Consider the following 27,597-nt stretch of genomic DNA (forward strand, 5'->3'; position numbering starts at 1 on the left):
CAAATACGTGGTGCTGCGAACGTGTGAACATGCCAGCGCAGCACTCACGGGTCAGATGCCATCAAACGTGTAACTTCAACAGTAGACTCTCGCGGCAATATGCGACTCTTAGAACCATGTCAGGCTCTGCTGGGACACAACAGTATGCTCAAATCCAGTCACAGCTGTTACAGCTGGGAATGTCAAGGCCTTCACACTATGATTGACATTTTGTATATTCGGCCATAACATTAGGTACACTTACTATGAAAATCCAATGCCATGCTTTTGTTGCTACAATCTCTATTCTACACTTTATTGCTTCAACGTGATTAAATTTTTACGATAGTGCAGTTTTTTCATAGGTCACATTACCGGTAATGAATTCTTAGTTATTAAGAGGCATTTTGCAATATATTTCCAGTCATAGTAAACCTTCTATCCCTGTCAAGCCAAGGCTGCATGCACATCATGTATGTCTTAGAGCGTGTGTGTTCGTGCGTGTGCACTTGCGTGTGTTTTAATCATACACCTCCTAGTCTAAAAGGATTGGGAAGAGGAGAAATCATCTGCTACCAAATTGTTGTTTGTGCAGACGCTCAACACTCACTCTGCAGTGGCTGTCTTTCAGATGCCGCTTATGCTGAGTGTATATTTGAGCATTTAAAGGGGCTGTTTTCCTGGTGAACTTTTGTATTAATTCAAGCGTGGCGAATAGCTTTGCTTTATTCATAAACGGCCTGTCAGCTAAGTGCTAACTGAAATGTTACGGGTGCCAATTTTGCTGTTGTTTTGCCCTGGAATGAGGAAAAAAAAGACTCAAATAGCCTTGGATACTCGTCAGTGCTGTTTTTTTGAAGGTCATGCTTGTTATAAACATCGGTTTATGCCTGCCAGGACTTATGTTTGTGTTTTGTACTTCTTTCAACACTTTCTTTTATTACTATATAACACTGTCCTCCACCATGCAGTCATCCAGGATGCCAAGCGGATGTTTTTGGATGTGCCTAGTCCTCTGGGCAAGCTAATTAAGGTAGCTCACCACTTTCCCTTCACACCCTTCCCTTCGCGGCAGGCGGCTGACCCCTGCGAACGGCACCTCTAAAGCTTTTATGTTTCCTGTTAGCACTCACCCTTTCTGTCTTCATTGTACCTCCCTGTTGCCATAAGCTAAAAGTAGAATAGGGAGAAATATCACAGTGGGCAGTGGACATCCTGCTGTCTGGTGGAGTCCATTTATATTTTCTTTATCTGGCGAAAAAACATTTGAGAAAAACAGCAGTCTATTTAATACAAACAGGTTGTTGGTTAGGCAGCCTAAACATGAGCCAGTGTAATGAAGTCATTTTGGTATCAAACATTGCCCTGAATAGAACAGACTCTTAGCTCATATTCTGAATTGCACAGAAAGCAACAAACAACCAATCCACAAAGATAAAAACATATAGTACCGTCCTTGGTAGTGTGGCTCATTCATTCATCGTGTGCTGGTGTAGCTCCAAGGTTGTAAGACCATTGCAAGCAGAGACGATGTTTGTTTTCTAGCAGCTGGAGTGCGAGGCTCTGGAGATGTGCAGCATCATTGCATGTTTTGATGTGCTAGAAAGGCTTGCCCAAGGGGCCCTTGCTTTTCTCCCGCAGTCAGCCTGTGGCATGTACATTGTTTACTGTATCTGTACATGCTCATTTACATGCCCAAAGAGAACCAGCGTGATATTGCGTGTTTCTGGAGGTGATATGTGACAGCTTTTGTTGAAGTGGGGCAGTCAACCAAGAAAAAAACACTGACTCCCCAGTAGTCCACGGCCCATCACTGTGTACATGGAATTCTACACATCCCCCCCTGTTTAGCTTTGTGGAATATTGCTTGTCACTTTTTATAGAAACCACATTACCCTTGAGTAAATTCCAGGAGGTCTAGTGTAAACAGGTTTAACGTCCTGCTTTCCTTTGAATCCTCTCTGTAGTTCCATTGGAAAAAATGCCCGCTGGGTTTAGCTAAGAGAGACAGCGCTTCTAATTGTTGCTCTGAAAAATATATTTGGAAAGAAATGCAGATCCTGTCAGATCTCAACTTTTCAGCAAATTGCAAAACCTGGAAATAATTGACACCACCCCTCGCACAAATATGTTTTAATTTCCTGTGCTGCCACAGGATCACTGCCTTTTGATTAGAAGAATAGCCTGTTTAAATGATGCTTTTCCCATCACTTCGACATAATTCCTTGGGACCAGCAAGCCATTAAATGGCACCAAAGCGATACTTTTATTTTACATAGGGCTTTGAGCTGAGGACAAATACAACAAACAGGCGATTTTTTTTAAGTGAATAATGAAGCGTTTTTTCTTTAAAAAAATATGTGAAAAGGTGAATCCACAAGTAATTAATCATAAATGTGCGGGGAACTCTTAAAAAAAAAAAAACTTTATAGTGAGACCGCTTGTTTAGAATTTCTTTATTTCAGTTTGTTGGTTATTTTGACATCCAACCCCAGTCTCAAACTATCTTTGAAAACCCGTAACATTTTACTCAGGATCTTTACTTCTATTCATTGAGTGACACACAAAAAAAACATGCTTGACACTTTTCCTGCAGTCAACCATTTCTTTCTTTGCCTTCTCTTTGTGGTTCATTTTCCTTTGCTGATTTTCTTTTTTTGCACATCAGTTTTTCAAGAATAGCCAAATCTGATTCAGCCAGTGTGAAAATGAGCCGTTGCGGAAAATAGCCACAGTCGTCAGAAGTTGCTCCCGGCCACCAATAATTTTCCACAACGTTTACCTCAGAACATTAAAACAATTAGAGGGTATTGTTTTTGCCTGCCCGCTTTATTCTACCCTTAAATTGAATTGAACACTCGGCACAGTAAGAACCATTCTTGTACCTGATTGCAGCACAAGCATACAACTATTTGGTGTGATTTATGTAGTCAATGCTATAAAGTAAAGTAGTCATTCCTTTATTTTGTCCCCCTTTCTTTTGTTACACCATCTAAATCATTTTTTAAATGAAGTGAGAAATTAATCCATTAAAAAATATATTATTTGAAAGCCGAAAACTTAAAATTGGCACGTGCATATGTAGTCACCCCATTTCTTATGACGCTCCAAAAAAGCTCAGATGAAATCTTTTACCTTCAATCACACAATTTGTGGAATGATGTCCACTATTGTTCCATAATGTTTCAATTCATACACACCTTTTCTGGAATGCCGCCGTGGCTGCAACACTAAAGTAAGAGGCACTTCTAATCGAACATAGCCATAAAGACCAAGGAACTCTTCCAAAAGATTTGGGGCAAAGATGTTGAGAAGTACAAGTCAGGGTTAAGTTTAAAAACTCATCTAAACTTAGATGATTCCAGGGAGCAACATGAAATCCATAATAATCACACCACAACAAACTTGCAAAGAGAGAGGGCTGACCACCAAAACTCACAGACCATACAAGGAGGCAATATATCAGTGAGGCAGCAAAGGTAACACTGGAGGGGCTGCAGAGTTCTACAAGAGTGGCTGGAGTATCTGTTCACAGGACTACAATGGCCCACGAACTGCACTGAATTGGGATTTATGGAAGAGTGGCCAGAAAAAAGGCAATATTTTCAGAGCACGTTTTGAGTTTGGAAAAAGAAGGTATGTGGGAGACTCCCAAATGGTATGAAGGACAGCGCTCTGCTTAGATGAGACTCCAACTTCAGCCATCAGCTCTGTCTGATGCATACCCAGCTCATCTCATCACTCCAAGAACAGTATCCTGACAGTCAAACTTGGTGATGGCAACTTCATGCTGTGGGATAAGCAGGTCAGGATGGGGGAATATTTTTCAACAGCAGTCACTGGGAAACTGGTTGACGTCAGGGGAGAGACGGTTATTACCGAATGGTGACATTCCCGTGCAACACCTGTGCGAGAGTGTTAAATGAGTGTTGGCAAAAAATCAATGAATGAGATTTGACAAGCTCAAAGAGATTTATCAAAAATGACTTGCAGCCAATATTGCTGCCATTGGGTCTACAACATACACACTTGAAGGGTAAATAATTAATGGACGTGCTGATTTTGAGATTTATATTTAGGAATTTCAGATATATATATTCCTCCTCTCACATTCTGCAGATCCATCAAATAAAGTTCAGGTAAAGAAATTGTTTTAATTCAAGGTTACAGTGCAACATAATGGGTAAAAAGCCAATGGGGTGAATGTGTTTGCAAGGCACTGTAGACGTTTGTGCTGCTTCTGTAAAACCTGCAATGCTTTTGACTTACTCATTCATTCTTCATCTGTCAGATGAAAGTACGTGACTGTGGATTGGACCATTAGTTTCATGCTGGAGCTGGTTCCGACATCATAACTATTATCAAAACAATTACAAATGGCAGCTTCCCCTGAGAAAAATGTTATTTTCTTTTGCAAGAACCCAGTCAGGTCACGGTTTGCTATTTCTACCTTCATTGGTCTATCAGTGGTCCCGGTCCTGTGTGCCTCTGGCAGATATGAATTCCTTCTTTTAGTATGAGCCTGACTGACTCTCTTATCTGTGCGCTCAGACCATTTGATGAAGTACTCTACTTATGTTGAGTCACAACCAAGGATGCAGCCAGTTATTTGGGCTCTGAGAAAAAAAAAATCACTTTGGGCCCCAACATTGTATTGCCGCAAATTCAAAAAACGATTTTCTATGGCCACTATCAGTCACGGACCCTTGGAAGCGTCATCACTTTTCACTCTTTCAACGGCGCCCCTGGCGCACCACTGGAAAATAACAGAAGTTGACGAGTTAGAAAGAGAGTGAAAAGTTGAAGTTGTAAAGTGTTTGAATTGATGTTGTCTTTTACTTTCAGGCCAGTATTTTTACTATGGTCTATCGTCAGGTGTCCCTTGCAACTCTCAAATTTGTTACAATATATTTAACACTAACTTTTAAGAAACAACGTACGGGGACAGCTGTGGACGAGTGGCTAAGAATGCCACTTGAGACCAAAGGGCTGTAAGTTTGAAAGAGGTCTCCTAATGCTCCCTTCCACTTTTGTTCCAGTGTGTCACCAAGTAATTGGAATAGTGCTTTTTGAACTGCCACTTCGCCACTGACGCGTCTACAGTTCCACATTCATTTTTTTTCCTCAGATTAATATTAAGACAAATGCTTCACCGTGCATGTCTTTGTCCCAGTTGTATTATGTGTTGGTGGCCCAGATATATTATGCAGATCTGAAGTAACCTTCCTCATTAAAGCCTTAATGCCAGCTATTCATTACCTTCAGCACAAAGACTAATGATACAATTAATGAGCTATGAATGGAGCTTGGCAATGGTGGTAGGAGTCTGACATCTCCTTCCTGTAACAACCTCGAGCCTGCATGTTCAAGACTGATTGGACAGACAAGCACTGGTTACTCTGCTGCATGTCAATTATTTGCAGATGATGTTAAGATGGAAGCATAATTAGTGTCCTGGTCTAGTCTACGCTGCTCTGCTCAGCCGCTTGAGCTTAGTCATTTAACCATGGTTTTGTTCATATTTACAATCATGACATAGGGTTAGGGTTGTCTGTACACGCCGTATCTGAAAAAATTTGTTCCGTGTCAAAGTCCTTAGACTTTGGGTTAACTGGTCCAGTGTCTGCCTAAGTGACAAGTGATCAGCAGATTGATTTTGTGATTAATTTTTGATTTTGTGATTGATTTTTTTTTGGGAAGTCCTTAAAGTGTTTCATTTTTCTCTTTAATGCCCCAAGGTATTTAAAAAAAATCCTATCTAAAAATTGTTCACAAATTTAAGTTGCATGTTTTTGAGACGTTTGAGCTCAGACTCCGCAAAAATCCCCATTCCCTGTTTGTTCGGAAACACGTTCTGAGCACGAGCTGCTTTACTACAACTGTCCGTAAATTTAGAGCATTGTTCAAATATACTGTTTGGAAATTCAGAGTGCCCCAAAAAATAAGTGCCGGGGTCATATGGGTCAGGCAGTACAAATAGGAACAGTTCAAGCACCTGCTGCTATAAAAACTGGGGGTCCGCTGTATATGCACTGATGATAAAGATTAGTCACTGTGTGCTCACATGTATACCTTAGCATTTGATATTTTGAAATGATAGCTGGCCATCCTCTCACACGTTTGACACATTTGAATTGTAACCAAACCTCCAAAAGACAAATTAGTGTCCCGATGGAGTGACAGATAAATACTACAGCAGTCACTTGAATTGCTACTTATTCTGTCCATCAAGAACACAAGATACACTTGCCATGTTACTTTGCTTGTATTTATGTTTTACCCCATTACTTTCCCTGACCTGCACGTAAATGGAAATATCCCGTGCACTGACATTACTTTTGAAAAGGTTCCGTCTTGCCCAATCATCAAGCAAATGGAAAGCAGATCTCGCTGCGTTGTGCCACAAATTATTCTCTCCACCCTCCCCTTTCCCAACAAAAATCTAATCGAATTAAATAAATCTCAAGCATTTCTTCAGCCAGGCTATGGAGTGAGATGGAAAAGTGTTTGAAAGCATCCTCTGGCATGTCTTGAGCGAAAGCGCCTACTGTTCAGGAGGGACTTCTGTCTCAGAATGCAAATGCAGGTTTACCTCGCCCTTGGCCAAAAAAGCCAATAAAGATCGGTTATAAATGACAAACATTTCCAAAAAACCTGACTCATAGGAGTTGTGTAAATGTCATGTACTGTTGTGTCATAGCAAGCAGTGTAAATCTGCACGTGTAGTATCCCCCTGTATTGTGCTTTGTAAGTGTAGTAGAACTGTTTTATTTCTGTGTTTTCTCGTGACACCAGACGTCTTTTTTGTTATGTTGTTGTTATTTTGTTTTTTCTTCTGTTTTTGTTCTTTCTTTCTTTCGTTTCACCCTCATTTCCATTTCACCCCCTTTTTCACTCTCCTCAAAACTGTTCTCTTTTTCCTGGAAATATTTCTCCCATTTCCACCCCCAATGCTGTCTCTGTTTTCCCGGTATCCCCACCCCACCCTTTTCCCTCCACCCTCCCACCCCTCTTCCCAACCCCAAGATGTAGCCCTTCCCCCTCTCCCTCCCCCCTCACTGACTCCTAACACTACTGACCATGTAACGCCAGGCTCTGGGGGTGTAGCTGGTCCAGCAGGACCCACTCCCACCGCCCCCCGCGATGTTGTGGCTTCGCTGGTTTCCACCCGCTTCATCAAGCTTACCTGGCGCCCGCCGGCTGAACCGCACGGAGACGAGCTAACCTACTCTGTTTTCTACAGCCAAGAGGGCACAAGCAGGTAATACACAGTCTACATTGTAATTGTACCATGGCATTGCTCCTCTGTGAGGGAACACTCTGAGTGCATTCCTGAGCTTCCGGGCATTCTGCAAAGATCTCATTAAAGTAGTTAAAGCACTATTTAAAGCAGTATGTGTTTATTAATTAAAGATAATTATTTCCTCCCAAGGCTTTGTACTGAAATGAACAAACACTTGCTCCTTAAACCCCATTTCCTTCCAAACCTACATATTTTCTCATGCATATTAGTTAGAAAAAATGAAAAGGTAATTTAGGTAGCTAAAAGCAGTTTTGTATATTCTCATGGATTTTTGTTAATACTATCTGTTCTGAATGAATTATCCTGAAAAACTCCCAACCATGCCCTTCCCTAATTGTTCATTTCCCCATACATAAAATGCACTGTCTGTACCAAAGACACCTAATAATTCATATGCTACTGAATAAGGATTTGGGCTAAAGCCTGTAAAACAACCTGAATCTTAATGTAAAGCTTAAAACATTTTTGGCAACTGTTGCTTCCAAACCTCTTGGACAAACCTTGTGTCAGAAACCCATAATAAAAAAAAATGTCCAAATGGTCAAAAATTTTGAAGTTTTGACAGTTTTCCAAAACAAAGCACTTTATGAGTTTGTTACATGACTACCAAATGACCATAAAGTTGCTCTTTAATTAGAATCCCGACTGGGTAAAATCAATGACAATGCCAGAGTAAATGAATGATTTGCGTTCATCTTAATACGTTCACTGATCTTTGTGCAACTTTGAAATATTAAAAACAAAATAATTGCAAATAGAAACCGTCACATTTACAAATACAGTGTAAGGCTGATGTGTATGTGTATTTACTTGTTTCCACATCAGGGAGCGAGTTGTAAATACAAGCCGACCAGGGGAGTTGCAGGTCACCATCCAGAATCTGATGCCAGACACCAAATATCGCTTTAGGGTTTTGGCCCACAACATCAACGGCCAAGGAGAAAGCTCTACCGCTCTAAAGGTGGCCACCCAGGCTGAAGGTGAGGCAAACAACCGTGTGCACACACCACACGGGAATGTGGTTTTTCTGTGTGCTCGGTAAACAGGATGCGTAAACAAAAAGACGGGCTGCAGCTAGTTTGTTGGAAAGCTGCTCATATTAGTTCACAGAGGAAAACAGGATGCCCTCAAAAGACGCACACAAATGTACAAATAAACCCTCACCCATGCAAATATTCACTGCCATACACAAACACTTGCTTCAAACAGGCTCCCACCACTGAACACAGTTACACATAGCAAAGTCTTTTTAAGCTCGACCACCCAACAACACACCAGAGAATTGCCGAATTATCTCCTTGTGAGCTGCCCCTTATTTACCCTGAAGCATTTCTTAAGTCTTTTTGTGTGTGCGCGTCAAGTGCTCTAAACCAAGCTTACCTCCATAACATTTTACGTTCGGAAGTACGACAAAGGAAACATTTTCCGCTTTCAAGTCCCTCATTAAAATATTTTGACTGGAGGAGACTTGTAAATCATAGAAGAAAGACGGGACGTAGCGGTGCGCTTTTTTTTTCTCTCTGTGTGCCAAGATATCGGCCCCTCACCTTCACCCACTACTGCACCCACTCTTATCGTCATGTATAAAAAGAACTGTGAATGGAATTTCCCAACACACTGCCGCTTCTGATGTCCTTTAGCTTTTGGCAACATTCATTGAATGTCACTTTCACATTCAGTCCTTGTCCTTGTTTGGAGGGCAGGCAGATGAATCAACAGACTTTTAAGACCAGTGAAAGCCAAGCTGTCATTCGGGATTGCAAACATTTGGAGGAGCATAGTGTCCAGGTTTACCAGCTTTACCTGGACACCTTTTTATGTGTCTTGTGAGCTCTTAGGTTCAAATTGGAGCTTAAACTTTTGATCTGGTTGCTTTCATCGTACTTTTGCTCTTCATAGCCTGTCTTAAGATGATTCAGGCAGTTTCAGACTTTCAAAATGGCGCCCTGTCTTTCCTGTCAACAATATCTGCAGTCGAGCTTACGATATGTAGTATGGAGACGTGTGTTGACATGCAAAGCTTACAAGCCTAGTTGCAGTTCCAAGCCGAGGGACTTCTCAGCACAAATGCCAACTACCAGACCCGTCGCCAGAACTCAGATGATCCGATAGCTACTTTACTGCCGCATGCAGTCAGTGGTCTTGAATGGCACCCGCTGGCTGGCATTCCCATAGCATCCCCAACAGTTTTGGAGATTTGTCTTGGGGCATAGAAACATACAGGCGAACATCTGCCAAATGTCTTTGTGACCTTGAAAGAACCCTGATGAACCGTGGCGGAAACGCAACATTTGCTTCCTTCGAAAACACTCGCAATTGCTTGCCGCTCAGTGGGTTAGGGGCTTAAAGCAGATGGGATAAACTGTGACCCTGAACAGGATTGAAGCTATAGAAAATGGATGGATGGTGGTTATGCTAATTTCCTTTGCAGTCAAAGTTGAATAGAGCATTCTGATAACTACATTGAGTTGTTATGGGAATATAAACATTTGCTAACCCTTTGGTCCATTAAGAGTCTCAGACTCAAAAGCTCATGCCATTCTTAGAAGTTGACAGTTAAACTGAAAATATTGACACCGAGTCATGCAAAAGAAATTCAAGTATTCAGAATCCTGTTGTCATCTGTCATGCTTCTCAGTTCAAGTTCCCGGCCCAGCTCCGAATCTTCAGGCGGCATCGAATTCACCGACATCTGTCACTCTGAGTTGGGACAAACCTATCACCGGCAATGGAGAGATCCTCACCTACAAATTGTACTACACAGACAAAAGCATAGGAAATGAACAGGTTAGTTACACAGGCTGGGATGATTTTTTTCTGTCAAAAATGACAATGTCATTTGAATACAAAATACTGGGGAGGGGCTCACAACCTGAATATGTCAAAACGCACTATAATTTATGACTAACGTAAACTCCCGTCGTATTAAAGTCATAATAACGAAAACAAATGTATGAAAAACACTCTTTGGCCGTGAATATAAAACAATCTAATGAAAATGTATGTTGGTAACAGAGTGTGTCATGTTCCATGCAACATGTTGACTTATTCTTATGCTCCTATGCAAACAAAACGAATTTCCGCTGTTAGTCACCTCAAAATCTCATGTTCATACGCTGAGGGACCCCCTTAAAGCATTGAATTGAGTTCCTAAAGAATCATTTAGAAGCCATTAAGTTCATTAAAATGTGACAAGAAAAGGACATTCCATGAAAAAGTACAACAAAACATGCAAATGAATCCATATTATAGGAAATGTCCAGACACTTGTTTATATTGATCTTATTACTGATATGACTATAATGTTTATACTAATTGTACTGATTGGATTACTAACTTTCAGAATAACTTTCAAGCCTAGCGTTATTGTCATACTGTCAAAACCTGTTACAGTAAAAATCTTTTTGTTCTGCAGGTAGGGCTGTTTCACAGGAGTACAATTCAGAGGGTTAGAGAATTTAGTCAGCCCCAGCAGCTGCCGCATGCAAGCCAGTGAGGCATTAAAAAGCTTTTAATATGATAATGAATGAAACGTCATCCAATGCATTGAGTAATGATGCCTCAGTACCCTGGAGGAGAGTGCTCGAGATGAGCTGGGAAAGCCGCAAAGAGATGACCTCTAACACTATATCTGTAAAAGGGAACGATGACTCTCGAATGCCTCTTTCGGTATAAAGTTGCTATAGATAATAATCACGTCAAGAAGTTATTATTAGACTTGTATGAAAACATTGTTAGGTTTGACAAACTAAGAACTGAATGCAAATGAGCTTTAAGAAATTTAGGACACACTGATTGGCCTAGTTAGTGAAGCGAAATTTCCGAGGAAGCAATGTTTTATGGTTTGAATTTAGATAAGATGTGTAAGATAATGCTTCATTACTCTCACTTTTAGGAGACCTTCATGTTACAGCCGTGACAATTTAATGTTATAATAACAAAAAGGAGGGCACAGTAAAGAAAAACAGAAATGCCCCAAAGAATTGCTAAGCTTGTTCAGTGTATGTGAATCGATATTAGAAATATATGTCTCATCCTTGCAACACAGATCTTTTTTTTAAGAGACTGCTCACATGTTTCTGTCTATCTTGTAGGATGTTGATGTCGATAGTCTGTCATTCACCATGACCGGTCTGAAGAAGAACACGCAGTACAGTTTCCGTGTTGTTGCCAACAATAAGCACGGTCCAGGTGTCTCCACTGACGATATTATAGTCCGCACGTTGTCTGATGGTCAGTAATAATAAATTTGTCCTGGGAACCTATTTGATAAAACAACTAGCTTGTTAGAGACAGCTCTCAATGTGATGCATAGGTGTGCTGCACCATTGTAATCCAATAAATATAGTGAAATTTCTTGATTGACACAGTCAATCAAAAAGTAAGAATTATCATCTTTGTAAAGGCAGCCAGTTGTATTGATTTTGTAAGTGAGTGTGACTTTTCTTCTATGATTAATGTTTTTTTTTTCTTGCAGTGCCAAGTGCGCCTCCTCAAAATTTTACTCTTGAGGTGCAAAACTCAAAGGTAAGCCACAATATGAAAGGTTTTGGCACGGGTGGGGGGGGGGGGGGGGGGGGTTCTCTGAGTGTGAGCTTCTGTTTTGTTAAAAAATAGATTCTCTGCCAACACCCAAAAAACGCACCAGTGGTGTGTGTGCGAGGGTGTGTGAACCCTTATTGATCGTCTCATCAATAGCAGACTGGGCTGTCACAAGTACTTTCCCTCTGTATCATGCTCCATCAGTATACTTTCAGCTAAAGACGTACTGCTAAATCGATGTGCAAGTCTTACATATTAAGTACTGCAATGAAATACTGTTAACTGGTATTATTTTACTTGTAATTTGTTGTGATTTTGTATCTAAAGTATGAGCCGGGAAAAATGGAGAATTTTCATAGGCAGTGAATGTTACGGTCTCAACAGAGTTTGTCGGGGTTCGTTTCAAAGTCGCAAATGTTCGCAAAATGTTTGCCATCAGTTTTAGTGATTTTTGTTGTTGCAAGGAAATTTTGACCAAAAATCATTTTCCATTTTCTTTTCTGCTTGTCCCCACGGGGGTCTAAATTTAGACTTGGCTACATTATGAAAACAATTCCCTCAAAATCTGCAATGGGATGGTCACAATATTGATTTGAGATGGATTTTACATCTGGTGATGTTACTGTTTAACCATAACGGATATTTTACCATAAAGTGTAGAAACATTTTCCCCAAATATCATCCAATAAATAGTTGCTCTGATTGCATACTCCATTTTTTGTTTGAGCAGCATAGTGTTTTGTCTTTTCTACCATTGATTCTCCATCTCCCAAGCCTTATAGCAAGTCTTTGGGTGACAGAGTTTTTTTTTAACTATAATTGTTGAATCCAATTTATTACAGTCGAGCACATTGTAGCTCTTGTGTGACACTGCCGATTCGATAGGCAGCTGAAGTGGCTGCAGGCTTCACAACAGGCTCCTGATGAAAACAGGAAGACGGCCTCTTTTTATCCATTAAGGTCCATCTTCAATCAGAGGGCTGCAGGCCTTTTTATGGTATGCTTCCACCAACTGATGCATACGTTTTGTAAAGATGTTTCTTACTAATGATAAGTGAAACATAACATGTAGACCAAGAACCTGGAAGGAGAGGCGAAGATAAAAAAAAAAAAAAAGTGCGTGAACTGACTGCAAATGTTGGAGGACTCTTTGCTGGTCAGTGTTGCTCACAGACTGAGTGAGAGAGAACTGTCAAAGCAATGCGGAAGAAGAAGCTGTTCAATAATCCTATCACACACAAGCAGCTTGAGAGGGAACTGGCCACCCATGTTGAGGGAGAGTCAGCTGAGATTTGAGTGCTAGAAAACAACGGGTGCTGCTGCAAATGTTAAAAGGAGTAATTCGTTTGATAGGATAAGAATTGACACGCACTTGTTTTGTTTTGGTCTCAAGGCAGAAACAAAATTTAACTGTGAAACAAATAAGGCTTCCCACAAATCCTTTGAATTCTTCCTCCTGTTCTTTTTTTCTTTGCATTCAGATAGTTTAATTTTCATCAGAAGCAGTCAAAAAGTATCATTAGATTATGCCTCATCTCATTTGCTAACTGTAATATTGAAAAAATTGCTGTCATATCTTTCATATTTGCTGTTCACTGCATTTCCTCTTCACGTTCTTCCATGTGACTCACATCGGCTTTGTTTCAAGTAAGAAGAATAGACAAATGCAAGAGTAGCGGCTGATTACGTCAAATGAAAAACACACGTCACACAATTGGATTTGTGCCTTTTACCCAACAGGGCCGTATCGGAAAGTGAGTGTGACTTGTTCATGCATTGGGCCTTTTGTAAACCGGTGTGACAGGGGGAAGCATTAATTAACTCCGAGCTCCTGCTGAGCTACCCCCAACCCATCTCTTTAAACACATTCAGAATTCCGGTTGCATGAATCCCAGCGTGACGTGTGTGGCCGGCAAACGAATTTCCCACATTGAGCTCTCATGCCTGTGTGTATTTTTTTTGTCAGGCATTCACACCACTGTCAAGATAATACAAATGAGCTCACCATGTGTCTCTTTTCCACATTATGGCAGCACCTTAGCTGGTCACAGGTTTTTATTTGGAACCTACCACACAAGCATCAGTGCTTGCGAGGCGTGCACTGACATGCTCCAGCATCACACTCGCAGGGGTTCTATTACAGATCACAATTCCAACGAAGTTGGGACATTGTGTCATATGTCAATTAAAAACAGAATACAGTCATATAAAAATTCTTTTCAAGGCCTATTCAATTGAATACACTACAAAGGCAACATATTGTTTATATTTATTGTTCAAACTTATAAACTTGATCGTTTTTTGCAAATATTCACTTATTTTAAATTTGATGCCTGCGAGACATTCCAACAAAGCTGGGACAGTGGCATGTTTTTCCCCTTCAAACACATTGCTTGGATGGAAAGCTTTATTAGGTCCGAATCTTGTATGTACCTTTCATAATCAATGTTGCCTTCACAGATCTAAAAAATCTGCCCCGCCATGTGGGTTTGAAACGTGGACTCGTCAGATCAGAACTTTTCTACTTGGCGTCAGTCCATGTCAGTTGAGCTCGGCTGAGAGAAGCAAGCCATTTCTGGGTGTTGTTGGTATCTGGGTTTCATGTGTGGTATGTCCACGGCCCACGGGATCATTGGGTCCCATGAGTTGAGATAGCATTGACCTCTGATGGTCGCTCATTGGTCAAGCAGATTTGTCATGTCTGCGTTATTTTAACATTTGCAGATACCCAGCCAGACTTAACAAAAAAAAATAAACATTCACTACCTGTAGTATTTCAGTCCACATGGAGCTTTTTTCATGAAGTTTTTGCTAGCATTGACTCTCATTTGCCCTCAACAGAGCATCATGCTTCGGTGGCAGCCGCCGCCCTCAAATTCCCAGAATGGAGAAATCACCGGATACAAGATCCGATACCGTAAAGGATCACGGAGAAGTGAGACAGCGGAGACCACCGGAGGGACCCAGCTGTCCAAGCTCATTGATGGTAACAAACACTGACTGATTGGCACTGCTAGGATCATTTTAGTAATGAACTCACCCTGTTGTATTAACATATTTAGATCTAGAAAATGTTATATACATTAAAATGTCTGCAGTTGAACACAATCCAATCTGAGATGCTTTGACCTTTCTCTAGTTATGGATTTTGTGGGGGGTTTTTTCTTTTCAGTTTTACACTTTTAATCTTAAGATATTTTCTTGGAACGCAATCAAGTCATGCACTTATATACTGTATAGAACTAATACATACAATTATTTACTAACCAGTCGCAATGAGGGTCAATTCTCGATCACTTTTGGGCAAAGAAAAACATAGCAGGCTCTATGCTGCTTGCACTTTACCCCTGCTGTCAGCTCTTATCATTCAATTAGTTATTTTCGTATATGTGTACTTGTATGCCCAAAATGTTGCTTGGAGATTCGTTTTCTTTCGAATGGGGACTGAATGACCCAGAGCCTATTTAATTTATTGGGGCATGCATTTGATCGTAAGTTGTCTCATTGGGTTTGCACGTGGCTGTTGCGTCCCCCACGGCTATCACCCAAATCAATCAGTGATTAAAATTAGATGTTGGCTCAGCAACTTTCAAGTGGCATGACCTCCCACTGTGTGCTGCATCAAAGAGAATATGCACTTAAAAGTTTAATCTTTTCTCAAACATTCCGGAGGCAAGAATCAGAGACTTGTTTGTTGGTTTAAATGCATTAAGAGGGAGATGGAGCCTCGGAGGCACTGGGTTTGGCAGACTTTTGAAGCTACCCCAAGGGTGGCCCAGAATAGTTGGTACATGGCGTAGGTATCAACTACAAGACGAGCATGCTGAAAACAAATTGGACTGTTTTACAATGATGTTTCTTTTGTCTTCTTTTCTGCCCCAGATGAATATAGCAGCAGTTCAGTCTCCTCATGAATGCCATTCCCGGCACCCAGTCGTGAAACTGGATCTAGATTTTTCCTAATCCTTTTAGGGTTTTTTTCTCACTTCCATCAAGCTGTTTCTTTTAAAACGTGCTGCATATTTGCATCTATCAAAACAGTCTAAACCCATGTGGAGATGTCAAATTTCAATGTCTTGATGTTTTTGAGAAGGGAATAGTACCATGGTGGGGGAGGCTTAAAAAATGTATCTTCATATCATGCAGAGTGGTTTTGTGCATCTGTTGAAGAATATTTTCACTAAAATGCAAGTCAGTAGAAGTTAACTTTTTTTTCCTGGTGCAGGTCTCGAGCGTGGCACAGAGTATTCCTTCCGAGTGTCTGCCATCACAGTGAACGGCACGGGCCCAGCCACTGACTGGACTACTGCAGAGACATTTGAGAGTGACTTGGATGGTAATATTCTTCTTTAATACCGGCTTATCCATATAGTTGTCTTTTGGTAAATGTTTTATTTGGAATTTCCCTTACCAGAATCACGGGTCCCAGACCAGCCCAGTTCGCTTCACGTCCGTCCACTGGTCAGCAGCATTGTGGTGAGCTGGACGCCGCCAGAGAACCAGGACATTGTTGTACGTGGCTACAGCATTGGTTACGGCATTGGCAGCCCTCATGCTCAGACCATCAAAGTAGATTACAAGCAGCGCTACTACACCATTGAAAATCTCGGTAAGAAAAAGCCATTTGGAGGTAAGGTATGTGTTGTGTTTTTCAAAGACATACTGACTTGTTGACTCATCGCCTCTCACTTAATTACACTGATGCGTGTTTGTGTCTGACAGTACTAGTCAGACACTAAAAAGGCCTTGGGAAGAAGCCAAACCTGCTGCTCTTTTTAAAAAGATGCAAATTGGTTGGATTTTGTTACACAAAGATAATTAAACTGCACCACTGGTTTTATTCATAGTGGCAATTTCGAGGATTAATGAGCACTGAACTTATTCCGCAAGTTGCTCATCACACCATCCGGCGACAAAAACGGATTTAAAGACTTTTTGGTCATTTTAGTACTTGTAAAGTTTTTAAAGGGAAGTCACCCCAAAGATTCTATTGCATTTGTGGAAAACGAGTTAACCAACAGCCAGCTCAGTGGCCTAGTAGTAGAGTGTCCGCCCTGAGACTGGAAGGTTGTGGGTTCAAACCCCGGCCGGGTCATACCAAAGACTATAAAAATGGGACCCATTGCCTCCCTGCTTGGCACTCAGCATTAAGGGTTGGAATTGGGGGGTTAGATCACCAAATGATTCCCGAGCGCGGCACCGCTGCTGCTCACTGCTCCCCTCTCCCCCAGGGGATGGATCAAAATCACATGGGGATGGGTTAAATGCAGAGGACAAATTTCACCACACCCAGGTGTGTGTGTGACGATGATCATTGGGACTTTAACACTGGTTAGCATGTCTGCCTCACTGTTAGGAAGGTGCCGGTTCAATTCCAACTCCGATCCTCTCTGTGTGGAGTTTGCATGTTCTCCCCGTGCCCGTGTGGGTTTTCTTCGGGCACTCCAGTTTCCTCCCACATCCCAAAAACAAGCAAACGGCTCAACGTTTTTCCCATGCACCCCTGATTGGTTCTGACCTAGCCCTGGGCAACTGTGACGTCAATTTCGGTCGACAGCAAGTGGCAAAATGGCCGCCCCTTGAGATGGATAAAAATGGGTGGATTTTGCTTGTTCAATTAATATTCCACAAACAAAACATTAATTAGAACTCTGTGTTTTCATTATTTGGGCTGCACAGAACATATTGTTGCAAAGAAAATTTGAGGGTTGACTTCCCATTTAAAATGTTCTTCTCGAGTGTGCCATATCTTTTTTTTTTTTTGCTGCTCTTTGAGGACTTAAAATGTGATCAATTCTGATATTATTTTGATCATAAAACCAATGTTTGACTTGTTTTAGATAGTGCTAGTATCAATCGCTAGTCTGTCATGTGCCTGAGATATTCATGGTAGCATATTGCCATATTTGAAGCCTTCATTACAGTCACAGCAAGACGATTTTTTTTCTATTCAAATGCTTTCTCTAATATCGCCATTATGAGTTGAGTATCTCTAGAGTTTCAGCTTAATTAGATGGCTGCATCAATTTATATTGCCACACTCCATGTTTTCATCTCTCTTGTTCAGACCCCAGCTCCCACTATGTGATCACACTCAAAGCCTTCAACAACGTGGGTGAGGGGATTCCTGTTTATGAGAGCGCCATCACAAGGCCACAGTCAGGTAGGAAGTGCAAAACTATCACCAAAGGACCCGCAAGACTGGTTGACACCTTTATCTTCACAGCTTTGTTGTTTTATAGTAACATTGGGTCTACTTATGATATAATAGCTTGAATTGGATCTCATTAGAGTGTAAAAGTGCACCTAATGTTGTAGATAGTGAGTATCCTGTAACTGTAAATCATAATGAGACAGGATAAGTCAGCGCGCCAAATCCCCAAGGAGGACTTCTCTTCAATCAACTGTTTGCCTTAAAAAGGCAATTTAGAGTCATCAATTTTAATTGATTAATTGACTAGTAATTAATTATAAAATTAATCGACAACTATTTTAATAATTGCGTAATCCGTTACAGCCATTTTAACCTTAGAATTGTCCAAATCCTCTGTCAGCCTCTTAACAGTAATTATTCAGAATATCTTTTGAGTTTAATCAAAGCTCGACATTTGCAAACGTCTGCTTTTACTTCAAAAACAAAAACAATTACACCAGTAACTGAATCAATTTGGAGAGAACGACATAATTTCTCTTGCATTATATATTTATTGGTTATTTAGTTGTTTTTATTCACTAAACAGTGTATAATAAATAACATTAAATGGGCTGGTGGTTTTGAAATCCACTTTGATGCAAAATAAGATTTTAGCCGATTACTCGATAGAATAATCAATTTGAGTTTAAGACATTTAAAAGCAAAGTAAAGAAATAAACCATAGCTCAGCACAAAGACGCAAAACTATGTGGAGGTAGGTGTGTGTGGATTCAAAATAACACAGCCAATCCACACAGTGCTCCACTTGCCTCGTTTAACGGTTATTTAGGCATGATTCCTGTCCCTTTGTGTTTAAGAGCTCTGCTGCCCTCAGCCATGACCAAAGACAAGCTAATTATAACATACGCACATCTCAATTACAGACCAAAACGCAAGCCACAAATGATCTTCAAGTGTAAAGCACTTCTAGTGTTGTTCCATAAAAGCAGACTTCATACACTCTCTGCGTCAGCGTATGACGATAAGTTGCATGGGATCCCTGGGGCGTCCCAAAAGAGGGGGTCTGCACCCTTCACATGTTCAAATCTAGACTCGCAGCTCCCCGCTCAGCCTTGATGGCGCCACTTTGTCTCCTCCACAGCTCTGTTGCAATAGTGAGGGCGGGATGCTGAATGACATGAATCACGTCAGCGTGCTTTGAGGGCGGGTGGCAGTCTAAGTGCACACATGCACAAGCTTCTCTATGAGATTCATTGCTCCGCCTCACATCCTCGTAGACACACACAGTGCTGCACACACCCGGACCCCCTGTGGTGACTTTGGCAACCCTTCGTCAGATCCAAACGTTTCTTCTCAAAGCAGAACCAAAAATCCTTCCACCGTCGTCTGTTGCTGCCTCCTCGGGGGCGCGTTTTTTTCCTGCCAGTTTGTTCAAGTCAGGATTAAAAAGACAAGCTGACCTACATAGGATTTATACTTAGGAAACATAAAACTCTTAAAAAAAAAAACTTGGTGAACTTGGGTTGCAAAAGTGTGGGGCGGGCATAACTCGAGTGAGGAGCGAGCAAAGTTTGAAGAAAATGAATTTATTAACCCCTTTACAAATAAAAGGGGCCCACTTTTGAGTTTGGTAAAAAAGAGAGAAAAAACAGCTTCTGCATTTCACTCAAAAACCACAATGCTCTCCTTAACCGCATGAATGCTTTGGTTTTCATCAAAGTGCTTAAAACAGAAAATGGAGTCATGCAGGGTGAGGACCAACAAGTGGTTGAAGAGAGTCATCGCGGTTGACTGACCAAAGCTTACTCTTTTATCACTTAATGAAGTGAAGACCATGAAGAAGTCAACCAAATGTGCAAGGGAGGGGCGCAGCCTTAAGTCAAACATAATTTACGTACATATTTGTGGGCATTTTTGCTTTGTATTCAACATTTCCTACCATGTTCCCCCCAAAAACAATCGAATGGAAGTATGAAAAACAATTCTCTGTAGTCTATAATCGAGCATCTCTTCCTTTTTCTCACAGTAGCACTAGTAGTGATATCACACAGCAACTTTTAAAAGTCTATAGATTTGTCTGATTTTAGAGGTTAGTGGATATTTTTCTAATAGAATCTTTTCTCTTTTTCTTCACCCTTCCCAATCCCATGTTTGTTGTGCTTATGTTTGGTTTCACCTTTCACCCGCCATTCTTCTTTGTAACTCAATAACCTTATTTTTCTGGCTCTTTTTTTACCCTGCATCCCATCTGGACTCCTGCCTGATTGTGTCATGACCATGTCATGCATTTCTTTGTGTTTTAATTTGCTCATTTTAATTTGGACGCTTGGCTGCGGGTTTACTGCCTGTTGGGCAGACCCCATAGACCCTGATGTTGACCTGTACGAACTCTTCCATGCTCCATACACCCCAGTTCCAGATCCCACCCCCATGATGCCACCTGTGGGTGTTCAGGCCTCCGTTTTGAGCCATGACACCATTAAAGTCACCTGGGCGGACAACTCGCTGCCGAAGAACCAAAAGATCACAGATAACCGCTACTACACAGTGCGCTGGAAGACCAACATCCCTGCCAACACCAAAATGAAGGTAAGACTCTTGTGGAGTACTATACAATATATACTACCAAGGAATATTGTTAAACATGTTTTAACGCGAGAAAATCCAGCCATTTGGCTTTTCTGTCCGGTGCGCCTTATCGTGCGCCTTTATAGTGCGGAAAATACGGTATGTTTAAGGCTACATAACTTCTGAAATCTGAAGTCAAGGATAATAGTTTGTTCAACTGTTGTTCACATTATTGTAAAAATGGGTTTGGAAACAAAAAAATGCTTACAGTATTGAAATGTTTTTATTCACTACCATTTGGAATCTTGGACCAGATTTCAGCAAGAATTATGCAAGAGGTTTGAAAATATTTGGCATAGCCACACCATCTGATTTCTACATTTGCCAAATGTCTACTTGTAGTAATATACACAGCACACCGTGGTACAATTGGCCTTGCATTCACAGTTTCCTGGCACATTGCGCTTTCCCATGCCTGGTGTGGAAGGTTGGTGGAGTAACTCGTCCTTATTTGCTTTCTTAAACTGTATATGAATGGGCTATCAATGGGCCTCTCTCAGCCATCTTACATTGCCACTGTTACTGACAACTTCTGTTTTCTTTTTCCTCTGAAAACATTGTGCGTTTTAAGCTAGCTACAAATTGTTAGCCTCAACCGCACCATTTTATAGTACAGCACACCCCGCTGACATGAATTGCTGGTTGAATTTGAGTGATTTGCACACTGCAAGAGTGATTAAAGAGCTCTACAGGCTCATTATGGGTCTATTCAATTAACTAAATCCATTATATTTACACGTCTATTAACAAGGTCTTTTTTTATATTGGTCTAATACTTCGTGTGAGGAACTCTCATGCTGCTTATAGATTCTCTGCCTTCTGCCTTTCCCTGTTTCACCATCTGCTGTTGTACTGCCCCACTTGAGAACAGAACATTAATCTTAAAAATGCCATTCTAGATTATACTCTTAAAAAACTGTGAGTAGACATCCCTTGTAGTATGAACTAAATTTGATAGTAAAACAAAAAAAATAAAGACATGACCTTTAATTTCAATAATGGTCAAACTGGAGCAGCTGTCTCTTTGTAATAGATGTGTGCTAAATGTTTCAAACCAGTCGTACGATAAAACTGTGGCCATGAAAAGAACCACAGTCAGTAGGTGCTCTTCATGTTGAAGCACACACTTGCATAGTCACATGAGTGTTTCTTGAGTTTGGAATCTCCTGAAAGTCCACGCAGTCCTTCCCCAGGGACTTTAGTTGTCTTTGTTTGACACAGTACATGCAGAGGGCGGCAGCCAACTTCTAGGTTCGGCGAAGCAGGCTGCAACGTTTTCTTCAAGTTCAGGTCATTGTCAGAGACCTGACTAGAGACAAGGGGGGGGGGAAACACAACACTGATTTATATCTTGTGGACAATAACATCAGAAACTCCAATATTAACTTAAGCAGCAATGACATCACCTGTGTCCTTTTGCGGATCCATGTTTTCACAATTGAAAATTACGACTACCCTATTTTCCGCACTATAAGGCGCACCGGATTAGAAGGCGCACCGTCAATGAATGGCCCATTTTAAAACGTTGTCCATATGTAAGGCCCACCGGATTATAAGGCACACCTTCAATGAATGGCCCATTTTAAAACTTTGTCCATATAGAAGATATATACATTTGGCCCGCGGGCCGGACTTTGGACACGCCTGCTGTAGTGGCTCAATATTGGTCCATATATAAGGCGCAGCTGATTATAAGGCGCACTGTCGGCTTTTGAGAAAATTGGAGGTTTTTAGGTGCACCTTATAGTGCATAAAATACGGTATGTAGGATATAACCCTACCTTGGATTTCTTCTAAAATGGAATATTCATGTTGCTATTACTATTGCTAAAACTAGCAAATGCAACTGAAAGCCTTTAGTTTTGAAAGAAGTAACAACATGAAATAACATTGGCAGACACTGAACCATTTTGTATGTATAACATTATAAATAATTATTTTTATTATTTTATTATTAGTATTTTACATTGAGGTCCAAGAATGATGTCCTGTTCTCCTGTTCTCAGGTTGCCAACACCACCAGCCTAAACCACATGGTGTCAGGACTGAAGCCCAACACCTTGTACGAGTTCTCCGTTATGGTGACCAAAGGTCGACGCACGAGCACATGGAGCATGACAGCCCAGGGAACCACCTTTGAAACCAGTAGGAGCGCCACAAACATGCATCGAAATGTGACAAAATGCATAAACCTCTCACTGATTGTAGCAGCTAATCATTGATTAGATCACAGCCACATGCGAGTTTAAGATGCTACAATGATAAACGGATTTTTTTTTTCTTTACATCTCCCACTGTTTGCTTGGGAAAATACAGACAGAGCCCTGCGGCGAGTAGCAAAAATCTGTCAATAATTGGTGTCTGCCTTACAGAGGCTTATTATTGTGTATAGCAGGGCTCACCAACCTTTTTGAAGTTGAGAGTTACTTCTTGGCTACTGATTAGTGGGAAGGGCTAACAGTTTGATAAACACTTCTGAAATAATACATTTGGTCATGTTATTATTTGGCCTGATGATAAAGAAATCTGTGAATCCGTTATGTGACAAAATTGATCATGTTAATGATTTCGCACAATAGTTAGAAAACTGATAAATACCAATATGCAACACTTTGAAAGATCTTCCGTTGATTACATTTTAAAACCTACAACTGTTTTCCAAAATTCATCATGGTGAGCTATATTTGGAACAGGCCTGCAGGGTACAGATGGTAGCAAAGCAATACTTTAAGATTAGTTAGACAGGATGAATAGTTATATTTGCCAACATTCAGTCTAACAATGTAGCATGAATGAGTTTTTTTTTTTTTTTTTTTTTGCTGTGGTTTATACCCTCTTGTCAATCCCCACCTTTAGTTCCTAGCTCGTCCCCCAAAGATGTGACAGTGGTGAGCAAAGAGAACAAGCCTCGCACCATCATCATCAACTGGCAGCCTCCCTCTGAGGCCAATGGGAAGATCACAGGTAAGTCTCAAAATCGTCACGTGGTGGTCTCATTCGGTTTTCCCCCACACATCTGGCCTGAATTAGTCCACTTTTCCACGTGAAAACCAGAGCTGGCATTAAAGCCATCAAAGCACATAATCTACCTCTTTGCACCCCTTTTTATAGGTTACATCATCTACTACAGCACAGATGTCAATGCGGAGGACCACGACTGGGTCGTTGAACCCGTGTTGGGCAACCGCCTGACTCACCAGATCCAGGACCTGACTCTAGACACCACATACTATTTCAAGATTGAGGCTCGAAACTCAAAGGGCATGGGCCCCACGTCTGAGGCTGTACACTTTAGGACCCCAAAGAGTGAGTTTCTCTAAAATGACATGGCAACTAAATATGAGATGCAATTAGAAGCATGAAGCTGCCGAATAAATTGTTGAGGAGTGTTATTTTGTACTTATGGAGGTCATAAATTGCTATATTCTTGCATAATCATACTCATTGGCCACTTCATTTGGGTCACGTTTGAGTAAATACTATGTTCCCCCATATAGTCCGTTCCTAGAGGTCCAACAGGCAGCCTTGTGGTTGTGGGACTAAAAAAAAAAGTGTCGAGTTTTAACGCCACGTGTTACATTCCGACTTTGCACTTTTTAAGATCTTATGTCGTGGATGATGTCCTGAACTGCCAAGTCCGTCTCGGTTCTTGCAACTTTGCACTTTTTATTTCGTCTCGTAACTCCATTTTCACTTTATATAATTTGTAATATAACGGTTGGTAACATTGATATTGAATATTGAATAAATACTCCCCTGTAAGTACAATTGGGATTCCTGCCTAATCAAACTTGAATGTTCTCCAAAATATACAATAATAAACATATTGTTAAATTTATACCACTCTCACAGTGACCATTAAAATCCAGATGGATCTCAATATAATATATCTTGTTACCAACCAGTGAGTTTAATTTTGGATCTACATCCATTTTGGAGGGATTATTTAATTTTTATTGCCCCCTCCCCCCTTCCTCCTCCCCCCCATTTGAGAATAATCATTTCTGTTGATTTTTGTCCCCCAAGCCTTTACTTCTATTGGTTACTCTTCACCAGAGTAATGACAGATAAGGTGCACATCTCACATTTTAGTTATTTAGTTGCGGTATTTGTTAGCTTTCTTTAATAGTAGTGTATTTTTTTTTTTGTTTTGTTTTCATTTAAATCAGTTTTAAATTGTTCTGCAACTGCCTTCTCACAGACTTGATCTCTTGTTCTGTTTTCTTCTCACTTGCCACCCTGCTAACCTGTGTTGTTTTTTTTTTTGTATGATTTTTTTTTCTTCTTCTTCTTTTCTGTGCTTCTTAAGCTGAGTCCTCTGACAAAATGGCTAATGACCAAGGTAAACACCCCTCACACTTCATCTTTGTGTGCACACTTGTGAGTCTGCTCCTCTTGCTAAGATTTCCAACTTTCCAGCTTTGGCTTATAGCAAGTTTTAGATTGGAGTCTAGCCCATTGACCTACACGAGGCAGTATGATATGCCAAGACCAGAATCCATTCATCAATTTAAAGATTTTCTGTAGTGCATCTTTTCCCTCATGAAGCCACTCTTTGTGTCCACTGACAGCCTCAAATCTTCCATCGAAGCCTGGGCCTCCAGGCAACCAACTTCCCCTTGATCCTGGATCAGCAGTTGGTAAGATTTTTCAACATTTTTAAGCCCCAAATCAAAATAAGTACAGTACATGCTTATAGTGTCAAATTGATTATATTTTTGTAACGGACATATTTAGGGATGGCCAGTATTGATGATTACTCAGACTTGGGTTAATTACGCAGAACTGACTGTTGATTGATTTGAGGGTCTGTAAAATATGAAAATATCGCTTTGAGCCGGTCATACCACAAAGCCACCAATTGTACCATTTTCTAGGGTCACTGTAATTTTTTTTGCCATCTTAGCTTGCATGCTATGACAAACCCCTATGAGCAATATTATTGAAACAGGAGTTCACCACAAATACTTTTAAAAAATAACATTTGATTACCATAATCGATTAATTTCCATCCAGAACATTTACTCAAATACCCATCCATTGTCGTGTATGAGCAAAGCAAGGCAGTTTTATTTATTTTCCACATTTCATACACAAGACAACTCAATGTGCTTTACTAAACCAAAACCACAACACCCTAAAAGCATTTAAAAACAGCTAAAGACATTCAAAGGCCAAGCAAAGAGAACTAAAGTAGCTTACTAAGAATTATTAAAAGAATGTACAAGCAAAGATTTGAAGGTATTTAAAGCTAGTTTTCTAAAATTACTGACAGTGAAATCTACTTTAATGCTTCAAAGACCTTAAAATTAGTTTGGAGTGGGGAGGTGGCAAAGTCTTTATCCTGGATTCAAAAGGATTTACTGTTTTAGCTTCTGTTGACTTTCGTGCAGCAGAACAGGTTGTTTGCTTATTTGATGGTTCTGCATTCACATTTACCATGCTAAGTGATAAGTGGTCTTTTTCAAGGCAAATCCGGTATGGGAAGCAATGAAAATCACATCCTGGTCATCGTCATCATCATCTCAGTGGGAGCGTTCATCATCATCCTGGTAGTTGTGGGGGCCTTCCTGTGCACACGGCGCACCACGTCACACCAGAAAAAGTAAGCAAAAACCATCACACATCAATTTTTTTTTTTTTTTTTTTTTGGTCTTTAAACACTTAAATCTTTGAATTATGAGTTCACTACTTCTCTCGGCTGTCTGGCTCTTACCAATTGTAGTCCCCATGAGGCAACAAGAATTGGATTTACAGAAGGTCTGCTTCTTCCATCAAGGTTTCCAGTCTGTCATAAATTTCAAGCAATCATTGTAAAAAAAAAGATGTCGAATGTTGTGCTTGTTTATGATCATATCGGCACACGCAGACTGTTCTCTGCTGTTGTAACATCCAGGAGATCAGATTACACGAACCACAGACAGCTTTATGGTCAGATGGCCTCCTTCAACGTAAGGTCGTTTCCTCCATTAACCTTGGCTTTACGTCACACAGGAAGCGGGCGGCCTCCAAGTCATCCAATGGCTCGCACAAATACAAGAGCAACTCCAAAGATTTGAAACCGCCTGATCTTTGGATCCACCATGAGCGGCTGGAGCTCAAACCAATGGACAAGTCACCGGAGCCAAACCCGGTCATGACCGAAACACCCATCCCGCGCACCTCCCAAGACATAACTCCAGCAGACAGCGGCATGGACAGCAACCCCCATCTGCAGCAGAGGCGAAATTCCTACCGTGGTCAGTCTGTGGGAAGAATAACTAGTTCAATGAATGTTATGGTCATATGATGTGAGTCAGGCTTTTGAGTCAGACAGTCGTTGCTAGGTTTTAGCTTGGTATTGTGCTCCACTATTGTTAAGCATTGCAATGGAGCTTTTTTTCCCAAAGATTTTCCCATACGGTATTGAGTTGTGCATCTATGAGAAAAGAAATATTTTGGTTTTAATTATTTGGCCTACATTATACAATCACGTTGAGAAATTAAGAAAGTTCAATTGTTTATTTGTAATTTTATGATTTTATTATGGCTGCACTGCATCATTTACATTTGGCATTTTACCCCCCATAATGTAACGGGTTCTTTACTTTCGCATAAATATACCTCGCGGCTTTATGGGGGAAAAAAGGCAGAACGAAAATCATGCAATGTAGCCACAATAAAACCATAAGATTAAGAATACTTTTCGAACATATTAGTATGATGTAAGCCAAATGGTTAAAACATTTTTTTTTACTTGCGCAGACCTCGTGGCGTTGTGGAAAAAATGCTACGTTTTTAGCATTTGGCTCCAAATAAATTTGAATGTATTTGCGAGCCGGTTTGGATGTATTTGCGAGTACGTTCGAACGGATTTGCCAGTCAACATATTTTTAGTTTATATTGGCAGCTCCGCACTTCCATAAATATGTCTCGTTAATGTTGCCAAATGCAGCAGCCCCTCCTCCCCCATTGTTGTTTGTGTGTCTAGATCCAACTTGTGTTCAATTAG

At 40.7% G+C, this 27,597-nt stretch overlaps 1 protein-coding gene across 11 annotated transcripts in view; it reads left to right on the forward strand.

Moving 5' to 3' along the window:
• neo1a (neogenin 1a) overlaps positions 1-27,597 on the forward strand; it is a 125,501-nt gene that overhangs the window by 92,618 nt on the left and 5,286 nt on the right. For 5 of the 11 annotated variants that reach the window (XM_088370694.1, XM_088370685.1, XM_088370687.1 and 2 more), the window contains exons 8-24: positions 7,006-7,240; positions 8,108-8,262; positions 9,921-10,069; positions 11,377-11,515; positions 11,760-11,809; positions 14,666-14,810; positions 16,050-16,160; positions 16,239-16,433; positions 17,892-17,987; positions 20,335-20,567; positions 22,613-22,751; positions 23,463-23,570; positions 23,718-23,912; positions 24,916-24,948; positions 25,178-25,246; positions 26,076-26,211; positions 26,601-26,845. In XM_088370694.1, coding sequence (XP_088226820.1) covers positions 7,006-7,240; positions 8,108-8,262; positions 9,921-10,069; positions 11,377-11,515; positions 11,760-11,809; positions 14,666-14,810; positions 16,050-16,160; positions 16,239-16,433; positions 17,892-17,987; positions 20,335-20,567; positions 22,613-22,751; positions 23,463-23,570; positions 23,718-23,912; positions 24,916-24,948; positions 25,178-25,246; positions 26,076-26,211; positions 26,601-26,845 — 2,433 coding nt within the window. The remainder of the gene's footprint in view (positions 1-7,005; positions 7,241-8,107; positions 8,263-9,920; positions 10,070-11,376; positions 11,516-11,759; positions 11,810-14,665; positions 14,811-16,049; positions 16,161-16,238; positions 16,434-17,891; positions 17,988-20,334; positions 20,568-22,612; positions 22,752-23,462; positions 23,571-23,717; positions 23,913-24,915; positions 24,949-25,177; positions 25,247-26,075; positions 26,212-26,600; positions 26,846-27,597) is intronic. The other 6 variants (XM_088370691.1, XM_088370695.1, XM_088370692.1 and 3 more) reach the window with 4 other exon arrangements.

The sequence above is a fragment of the Syngnathus floridae genome, chromosome 3 (assembly GCF_059516105.1).
Source record: "Syngnathus floridae isolate MCC-2025c chromosome 3, RoL_Sflo_1.0, whole genome shotgun sequence".
Classification (NCBI taxonomy): domain Eukaryota; kingdom Metazoa; phylum Chordata; class Actinopteri; order Syngnathiformes; family Syngnathidae; genus Syngnathus; species Syngnathus floridae.